The 10,220-nt window shown below is 39.8% G+C and overlaps 1 protein-coding gene across 1 annotated transcript; it reads right to left on the reverse strand.

The window, feature by feature from the left end:
• Positions 1-1,099: 1,099 nt before the first annotated feature.
• On the reverse strand, positions 1,100-4,008 carry LOC112188138 (translation initiation factor eIF-2B subunit alpha). The gene is made up of 5 exons (XM_024327184.2): positions 3,369-4,008; positions 2,673-2,825; positions 2,446-2,587; positions 1,892-2,133; positions 1,100-1,568 (listed from the first exon to the last, which is right to left on the reverse strand). Exons 1-5 carry the CDS (start codon positions 3,825-3,827, stop codon positions 1,362-1,364), a joined length of 1,203 nt encoding a protein of 400 aa, XP_024182952.1. The 5' UTR covers positions 3,828-4,008; the 3' UTR covers positions 1,100-1,361.
• Positions 4,009-10,220: the final 6,212 nt, after the last annotated feature.

Consider the following 10,220-nt stretch of genomic DNA (forward strand, 5'->3'; position numbering starts at 1 on the left):
GTCAGTGACCATCCGATTGAAATCGGACAGTTTTTTTTTTTTTTTTTGAAAATAGATTTCATTGAATCAGATAACGATTACATCGTTTCGAATGGCATCTCTTATAAGTTCGGGAGCTGTTACAAGCCACATTTGACTATCACTAGTCCTCAACGCATGAGAAGCAAGCAAATGTGCAACTACATTTGCTTCTCTGTTTACATGAGTAAGATTGAACCCAGGATGGTTCTGTAACAGAGTTCTGACTTCCCCAATCAATATATGCATAGTAGAAAGGGCATAAGTTGGAGACTGAATAGCTTGTACCAAAAGTGCACAGTCACTCTCAAAAATTACCTCATCTTGCTGCAGGGTTTGAGCTAGAAAGAGTCCATCGCGCAATGCTAGTAATTCAGCATGAAATGGAGAGGTGAGAAGGGTATATGGTCGAGCCTGTCCAGCTACAAAGCTGCCATCACTAGCACGGATTACACATCCCACTCCTCCTCGTCGAGATTCCACCTGATATGCACCATCAACATTGATCTTTACCTTTCCCGGATTTGGTGCCTTCCATCTTATTGACCTCGCCTGTCGAACCAACGACGAGGCAGTATGTTTTTTAAATTCTTCATACCAGCCAAGCGTTAGAAAACATGTCTCAGAGGCATGCCTTCCTTGTTGTTCCCAGACTTGTGAATTCCTACTTTTCCAAATTCCCCAAATCAACATAAGGATCTTACACAGTTCCTCCTTGGTGAATCTGTTGACAACCCCACAGTTGACAGTTCTCTAACTTTTTAAAAGATAAAAGCTGTCAACCGTCCGATTTCAATCGGACGGTTACTGACCATATAATCCTTGGTCAGCTAGTGACCAGGGGAACATCTCTGTATGCAATCATGCAACTTGAAGTTTGAAGTGGGCCAACTTTGGTGGTCTAAATGGTGGTCTATATTTAGACCAATAAATGGAACATTTTTATAATAGACCTAATCCATGATTGGAGATGGTTTTTGCTCAACCATGGTCTAAAATATAGACTTTGAACCTTCTATTGTAGATGGCCTAACAAAATAGAAAATCCGACAAAGAGGGAGTAGGTAGATGACGAACAACATAAAACAAGAACTGAGCAAGTAATCCACTGATGTAAGCTCGATAGAACATACTATTCGACAGCATCACAAAGGCCAAGTGCCTCTAGCAAAAGCCAATTGCCAAAATGCATCACTGGTATTCTGGTAACTAACAAAGATTAAAACAAATATCGCTCATCAGCCCTTGAAACAAAATGCTTCCATTGACATAAACACGTTCATAATTTGGTGAAGGGGGTTAACAAGAGTCATGTTTAAGGCCAAAATCCATATCATGAATGGTTACAAGTACAGCTGAATCAGCTCATCACTGACAACCGATGGAGTGAGCACACCCAAGTCTGTGAAGAGTAAAGTGAGATATTGAGGAGGCGTATAATCACGGGCAGATCTTTCAACCTCAACCTTGGACGGGATGGGAACCCCAAAATCAATGGGGCGTAATGCAGGGGCCATGTCTTTCTGGTCCAATGGATAAAGGCGAGCGAACTGGAAAACAACAAATCAAATTATGTAAATTTGAAATGATTCGTGGAACTAACCTTCAGAGCTTACAAAGGTCTAAAAAGAAAACTGCTATTCCTACTCTTAAATCTTATAGCAATGCTACTGCAAAAAAAAAAAAAAAAAAAAACCGTGGAATGTATCAGGTCATAGAACATAAGAATTATGGGAAAATCTTTTGCAGGTGCAGCAAAATTCACAAACATATTGCTGAAAAAGTGCTAAAGAGGAGAAAATAATTGCCGGTAAGCAATGCACAACTGATACAACAAAGTTTGCTTCACTATATATAGAAGAGTATGAAATACCTTGTAGCTTTCAGCAGCCACATAAACTGGTTTGTTCATGCTATGTGCCACCAATGCAATTTGATATGTTCCCATCATATTTATAATACCTCCACTTTCAACCACTCCATCTGCCCCAACAAACACCATGTCAACCTCATCCATGGTATATGCCACTGCAGAATCTATTAGGAGCTTCACAGGAACATCAAGCTTGGCCAGCTCATTTGATAACCGTAATCCTGTTCTGTCTGGTCTTCCCTCTGCAGTGTACAGAACGCACATTAAAACATGGTAGACGATAACAATAAAGCAGAACCAATCATATGGAAACTATTTCATACTAGTCCTACTACCTACAAATAACTCAATAGCAAGACTATACACTGGCATACATTAAGAAGAACGTTACCTATTCAGGGGATTCTAGGTGGTGCAAGGCAGCAAGTGTAAAACAAAATAAACAACCATAATCTGAATATTCCCTATACCAGATGCCAAGTAAATAATTACACCAACATGTTTACCAAAAAAATATACGCCAACAAAATTGGCAGCATGAGAAAGAAGAAAACCTGTGCAGAAAACTCGAAAGAGTTTCTTGCTCTGTGCCGCAGTCTTCAGTACTTCTAGAACGACTCTAGAGAAACCATGAACCAAGATGGTACAACCATCAAATATAAAGTCTTGACTAAGGACAGCAATGATTCTACGAGCCTGCAGTATAAGAACAAGTGTAACTGAACAACTGGAACCTGCAACAGTACCTCAAAGACATCTTTTTAGGTCATGACTCAAGTACCTTTGTAGATATCTCCCCAAACTTCTCTGCCCGTTCAATCAAACGAGACTTGGCTGAGTGGAAATCCTCATACTCTAGAGCTGAAGTTCGAGTAACATACCGCATAAACAGGTCGCATCCAGCAGTCAAAGATATAGACGTCGTATCCCATGACTGAAGCAGATCATGAGAAAATCAAGTTAATCGAAGTTCTACTCGAAAAGGAAATGAAGTTTCTAGCTTGACCTCTCATACATTTTGTAACTTGATTTACTAAGAGTTAACTTCTAAATACTAATAACCGATCAAAGAACTGAAAAGATCTCCTGAAGACATAGAAGCAAGTTCAGTATCATGCTGCCATGGCAAAGTTCTCATTTTCATCGATGACTTGTTTATAGATTCTATCATGCTTACTTCAGTGTAACCAAAACCGCGGCCTTCTCATTGACATGGTAAAGTTTAATACCGACAGCAACTAGAGTTTTCCTTCAGCCAATTTCAAGTGCCTAAAGGGACTATCACTACAATTCAGAACAATGCATTGGTTTTCAACTTTTGATGAAGATGTTTTCAAAATCAAGATTACTATACAAGATTAAATTGGATGATTCTCAAGCTAAAATAACTTTTCCTAAATTGAATTAGCACATGAACTACTCTACTCGCCCAATCAAAGAATCAGAAAATATCATAGGGGCTGAGAAATTGAGTCACCTTAAGAGAATCGGAAGCCTTCTTGAGCTCAATTTCGAGCTCCATCATAGTGGTGGCCTCGCTGGACCTAATAACAGACGCCAAGGCCCGAATCGCCGCCACGGCCTCAGCCAAATCAGGCTGCTTCCGCCAGTTATTAAACTCCACGATGACGCTGAACGGCTTCCCGGACTCAGAAGCCGCCGGCTTGGGCTCAGCCTCGGCGGCGACGACGGAGCCCTGATCGTCGGGGTTTCGGCCCACGGCGGCCGCGGCCTGGGCCTGGGCGAGCCAGTCGCTGGTGACGACGCCGTGGTGGGCGGCCCGGGTCTGGTAGTAGGCGGAGTTGGCGTTAGGGCTTTGCAGGGCGGCGTCGGCCATGGTGGGTGGGGAGAGAGTAAGGGAGTCGGGTCTGGAGGGCGGTGCGACGTCGTTTTGGGGACGGTTGTCGAGAATGAAGGAAGCGGATCTCCACCACATTAATGCTACGTGGGTTTGAAGATTCGGGTGAAAAGAATAAAGGAAAAGTCGGATTAGCCGGTAAGTGTTATAGGCTTTAATAGATTCCGGTCAGGCTACTAATATCATATTTAGGGTCTGCTTACCAATACGATTGTGCATAAACTGGGCCGACGTCCGTCCTTCATAGCCGCCAGCACACCCACCTCAATTTTCTCGATAATTTAAAATTTAATAAAATTATAATCTCTATTTTTAGTCGGTTTCGATTTGGAAATAATTTGTAAAATTTATAAAAGGAATTATATGGACTCTGCATATAATATATAAATTAATAATTATTTGATACATAGTGTTTATGATTCGACTATGAGGCTTTTATATCTTCTTAAAAAAAAAAAAATGACTATGAGACTTTTATAAAGAGTCTTTTGTTATTTGTTTTTTTTTTTTGAAATTGATGTCACATTGTATCTCATCGATGACTTTTCTTAACATGATAAGAAGTTCTGGTGTGGTTTTCTCGTGCCGTAAGTATGCAACAAAAAATTATTCAATCTTCTCACGGTTTTAAGAGCTTCCTTTTGCCATTGTTGTGTTTATGATGTGTTGTGTTACTATGAATTTTGTTTTTAATATTTATAAAATGAAATAATTAGTACATTGAACAATATAATGCATTGAACAATGTAGTACACTGAACAAATTAGCACATTGAATAATACATACGTGCAATGTAGTGTATTGAACAAAATATAACAATATTTAAGAAAAGGGAAAAAAATTGCAAATAGTGTCTGACATTTGACCCATTAATAACTTTGGTACCTTAACTTTCAAAAACATCACATTGGTACCTGAAATTTTGTCCCCGATCCAATATAAGTACCTGAAGCTGTTGACTCTGTTACAGTGTCAGTTAGGTGTCATATTTTTAAGGGAAAAAAATGCAAACAGTATCTGACATTTGACCCATTAATAACTTTAGTACCTGACAAAAAAATATATATATCACTTTGGAACTTGAAGTTTGGACCCCAACTCAACATTAGTACCTGGAGCCGTTAACTCTATTACGGCGTTAGTCAACGAAGGACATATAAGTAATTTCAACTCTAATTTTTTTTTGTTTTTTGTTTTTTTAATTTTCACGCACTCCGAAGACGTTCGCCTACTCTTCACGTCCGCCGGAGTCGACCTCGTCCGAAAGCTTCGCGAACTTGAAGCTCACCGCAGGTTCGTATTGATCTGAATTTCTCCGTTTTTTAGTTGATTTCATCAGTGATTTTGAATTTCTATGACAATTTCTTGTTCGTTCTCTTCGTTTGTAGAGAAATTAGTGAAAGAGCAAGCTTTTGTGAAAACAGATCTGGAAATGGAGGTACTCTCTCTCTGCTAATTATGGTTGATTTGGATTGACTCTTTCCCCCATCCTCTTGTTTCCTTTTCTGTACATAGTTATATACTACATACGCCCACCATCACCTTCTTTGTAGGAAAGATCCAAACCCCAATTTTCTTGTTGCTGCAATAGATCCAAAACCCAGTTCAATTCAAAGTGTAAGTCTAGATATTCAATAGGCTAAACCAACCCAACTTGATTGATGCTTCAATACATTTGAGTAAATACACAGCAGACCAATGAAAATGAAGAATCTAGAACAAGAGAGAGGAAGGGAGAAGGAAGAACAAGAGAGAGGAATTTCTTTGGGTTTGGATTGCAACCACATTAAATATTCAATCATTAACAACCAAGAACAATTGGGTAAGCAATGAAAGACTTGCAAACTCTCGCTCGACATCGCGGATTTTAGAGTAATTTTCTTCTATATATTTCCTCAATTGATGTCATTCTTCCTTCCTCGATCACTTTCTCAGTGTAGGTAATGACAGAGGCCTCCCGAGCAAGGCCGTCGGGTCCAATCTATGGCAGCAAAGACTGATTCGTATTCGAAGCCATTTCCGAATTTGCCCCAATTTTGGGTTTCATTCTTTTGGCAATAGTCTAGAGAAGATGATAGGAGAGTTAAGAGGAAGAAGACAATGAAGAGAGCTTGAGGAAGAAGAAGAAATTGAGTGAAGGGACGAGAATACCCCTCAAAGTTTGTCACCTAGCAAACGCCGTAACGGCCAACAATGTTTTAGGTACTAAAACAGAGTCGGGGTCCGAACTTCAGAAAGTGATATTTTTTTTTTGTCAGGTACTAAAGTTACTAACGGGCCAAAGGTCAAGTACTGTTTGCATTTTTTTTTCTTCCCATTTTTAAGGGTATTTTCACCTTTCTCATGTTCTTCTTCTCCAAAGTTTCTTTTTTTTTTTGGGGTTCTCCATTCAAGGGCTTAATTCCACCACTCTGAACTTCCACCATAGTAAAAAAAAAAATCAACATTACACTAATTTCAAGGCAGCACCAACTCGAAACAGGTTTTGCTTCGAGAATACCGGGAAGAAACTCTAAGGTTGGAAGAAGCAAATGAGAGGTTGCTTCCTGTGCAGCGATGCCCCCTCGTTGACCATGGCTCCTCGCCTCACTGACGAGTGGCGGTGTTGCCGGACTGGTTTTTGGGGGCTTGAGACCTCAGTTCTAGTATTTTTTTTTCATCTGTCTAGGTTGGGCACGATGTTTCTCTCCTCTCAGGCTGTGACGCAAGTATGCAGGATGTGTGATGGGCGATCGACGAGGGCATGGAGTAGGTGGATGGAGGCCAGATCATGGCGGCAGTATGCTATGGATCGTTTGGCGCCGGCTACCTCTCTGAGATGGGTCGATTGGTGGAGTTTACAAAGGTGAAGTCGGGTTCTCAAGTTGTTGGACGCAACCGGGTGGCAAGGCATGGCGAGGTCGACCGGATCTGGATTTAAGCCCGGATCCGGTCAACAACGTTCAAGATTGAGGTGGCTTGCTGCATGGAGTGAGTTTCTTCGGCATTGGGAGGTCGACAGGAAAGACTTATGGTGGTGGTCTGCCGGCGGGTCTCTTAGGGAGAGGGAAAAGTTTGGTGACGGCTACTATTTGTTTTTGTTTAAAGTAGGGTTTCTGTTAGGGTTTTGGCTAGGCTTTTTTGGTTTTTTTGGTCTTTAGTATATCCCTACTCTTTTGAGCTAAGGTTGGGTCAAATTAAGGTGCCATGGATGTGATGTCATTCCTGGGGACGAATTGGTTTAATTTCATATTTATCTTATGGCCAATATGATGACGAGTGATCCTTGCACGTGGTTTGGTATCTTTTTTTTTTTTTTGAAAGGTCGTGGTCTTGTATCTTTAGGACACGGTGAGGAAGAGGGAGTTGGTTATTCGAGCGGTTGTCTATGAGGTGATATCAAAATTCTCGGGATTCTTTATAACCCGAGAGATTGGGTGTTTCAGGTGGTTAGGGGTTGGGTCCTTTCGGCTCATGGAGGTCATTTATGAATTATGATTACAGACCCGTAACTAGTTTCTATTTTAGGGAGGAGAGTGGACAGTTCATGTCCACCACCAGTCATTCCTGTGTTATATAACTTTGATTATCTTCAATAAAAGTTTCTTATTCTCAAATTAAAAAAAAAAATCAACCTTAATTTGACTTAAAACTTTTTATCACTTATCACTTTATCAGGTTAAAATTATCATCAGTTATTTTTACTATTTCTTACTTGTCCAATTGGTTGATCTTGATAGGAAAGAAGAATTCTAGAATTGAATGATCTCTTGCAATACTCAAAAGAGGTAAAATTTATTTCCTTTTTCCTATTTTATGTTACGAATCTACTGTATTTGTTTTATGTAGGCTCTTCTCCTTCTTTTTTTTTGTTACGAAAAGTATAGGTGAGAACTTGGTTACGCTACACCACCATCGCCAGGCCAAGCCTACAACTTCAACTCTGTAGGACTTACGTTTGACACGTACCTGTCGCACAGCCCACAAGTATGGATTTCTGTAGGGAACTTATAGATCACGAACCCTTGTTGGCAGCGAGGATCGAACTCGGGTGGGGGTTTATCTAGGCTTCTCTTGATCCGTTAAATTTTCATTTCACTACGTTTTTCATATAAATTATTTGAATTTATATCCATGCATGATATATCTTCCCACCCATATTATTGGAAGAGAAAAGCTAATCTTTTGGGTACTTGATCAAATTGTAAAGCTTTAAAAGTTTGAATCTTTCTTCGTTTTACTGTAAAAAATTCATTGGGTTGTGATTTCTAGCATTACCCAGATGCTTAAAATGGTTACTATTACACAAATTGGAATTACATGGGTTGTGTTCAGATGCTTGTATTGAGTTGTTTCAGTTCAGTTACGTACTATGCAGGTTGTTCTCTGAAGAGAAGGCAGAGCTTGATTTGGAAGAAATGGGATATATTGGGGCAAACGGTCTGAATGCTTTGCATAAATACAAGTATAGTGGTGTTAATTTACTATGCCGTGGCCGACTTGCTCTTCCCAAGTAGTAGAAAAGAATACTTTGATTTTAGGGTTTTCAATAATAATACTATTCATCCCACAAAGGGGTATATATACAAGGACAAGAGAAGTAGTCTAATCCTAATAGGAAACAATCATTCCTATAATTACATGATAACCTAAATAAATAAGAATCATAATTACATAAGATTTACAGTTATTCTACACTCCCCCTCAAGTTGGTGCATAGATATCTATCATGCCCAACTTGTCAACTGAGCTGTCGAATATCTTCCTGGACACTCCTTTAGTAAGAACATCAGCTAACTGCTCTTCTGAGTTTACAAATGGAAAACGAATAACCTTTCTGTCAAGATTTTCTTTAATAAAATGACGGTCAACCTCCACATGCTTTGTCCTATCATGCTGAACTGGATTATGTGCAATTTCAATTGCATCTTTATTATCACAATGCAAATCCATAGGTTGTCTAAGCTTGTAACCTAGATCTTTCAAGACATTACGAATCCATAACATTTCACAGACTCCATGTGCCATACCTCGAAATTCAGCTTCTGCACTTAATCTGGCCACAACTTTCTGTTTCTTGCTACGCCAAGTGACAAGGTTCCCTCCTACAAAAGTGAAGTACCCAGATGTAGAACGCCTGTCAGTTTTATCACCAGCCCAATCTGCATCTGTGTATCCCCCAACTTCCAATTCATCCTTTTTCTCAAACAGTAATCCTTTACCTGGCGCCATCTTCAAATACCTCAAAATCTGAAAAACTGCATCCATATGTTCTTCACTAGGACAATGCATAAACTGACTGACAACACTCACAGCATAAGCAATATCAGGTCTAGTATGTGAAAGATAAATCAACCTTCCTACAAGACGTTGATACCTTCCTTTATCAGTTGGAATTTGATCAGGATAAATGGCAAGTCTGTGATTCATCTCAATGGGTGTCTCAATTGGACTGCAGTCCAGCATCCCCGTTTCAGTAAGTAATTAAGTAAAGAACATACTTCCTCTGTGACAGTGAAATTCCCTTCTTAGACCTCGCAACTTCAATACCCAGAAAATACTTCAGTTGCCCCAGATCCTTCATTTCAAACTCCTTTGACAGATACTTTTGTAACTCATTCATCTCTTTCGGATCATCCCCTGTAACAATCATGTCATCAACATACATAATAAGAGCTGTAATCTTACCATTCTTGCGCTTGATAAACAAGGTATGGTCAGAATTGCTCTGTCTGTACCCAAAGGCTCTCATGGACTTTGAAAATCTCCCAAACCAGGCTCTTGGAGATTGCTTCAGACCATACAAAGACTTCTTCAATTTACACACCTTGCCAACTTCACTTGGGTAATTCTTAACACCTGGGGGCACATCCATGTACACTTCTTCTTCCAAATTCCCATTAAGAAACGCATTCTTCACATCAAACTGGTGTAAGGGCCAATCTTTGTTTGCTGCAAGTGAGATTAGAATCCGAACAGTATTGATCTTTGCCACAGGTGCAAAAGTCTCCTCATAATCAATCACATAACGTTGTGTGTATCCTTTGGCAACCAACCTCGCCTTGTATCTATTAATAGTTCCATCTTCATTAAGCTTCACAGTAAATACCCAACGACACCCTACAGTCTTCTTTCCAACCGGCATAGGTACTAGTTCCCATGTTGCATTCTTTTGAAGAGCTTCCAATTCTTCATTCATCACCTTTGTCCATTTTGGATCCGTCAATGCATCTTGCACGTTACTAGGAATAGATACAGTAGATAATTGATCAATAACAAGTGCATGTGACCCAGAAATCCTATGGTTAGATATAAAATTAGCTATATGGTATTTAGCTTTGGCTTTGATATCTGGTTCATATTGTTTCTTAGGAATTCCTTTAGTAACCTTTGTGATTTCCTAGGTTCGACACTTTCTAACCCAGAAGATTCATTAAAGTTTAGGGGTACCTGAGGAGGATCATTCTGACCGGGATCTTCAGTTGGTGATGT

Source organism: Rosa chinensis, chromosome 2 (assembly GCF_002994745.2).
Source record: "Rosa chinensis cultivar Old Blush chromosome 2, RchiOBHm-V2, whole genome shotgun sequence".
Lineage (NCBI taxonomy): Eukaryota > Viridiplantae > Streptophyta > Magnoliopsida > Rosales > Rosaceae > Rosa > Rosa chinensis.

Bases quoted from the DNA above. Each gene is read 5' to 3' on its own strand.
- LOC112188138 (XM_024327184.2), bottom strand. From the start codon at position 3,827: ATGTGGTGGAGATCCGCTTCCTTCATTCTCGACAACCGTCCCCAAAAC. The intron at 2,588-2,672 runs GTACTTGAGTCA...CTTATACTGCAG, and splicing joins TTGGGGAGATATCTACAAAG to GCTCGTAGAATCATTGCTGT. The intron at 1,569-1,891 runs GTATTTCATACT...GTTGTTTTCCAG, and splicing joins TGGCTGCTGAAAGCTACAAG to TTCGCTCGCCTTTATCCATT.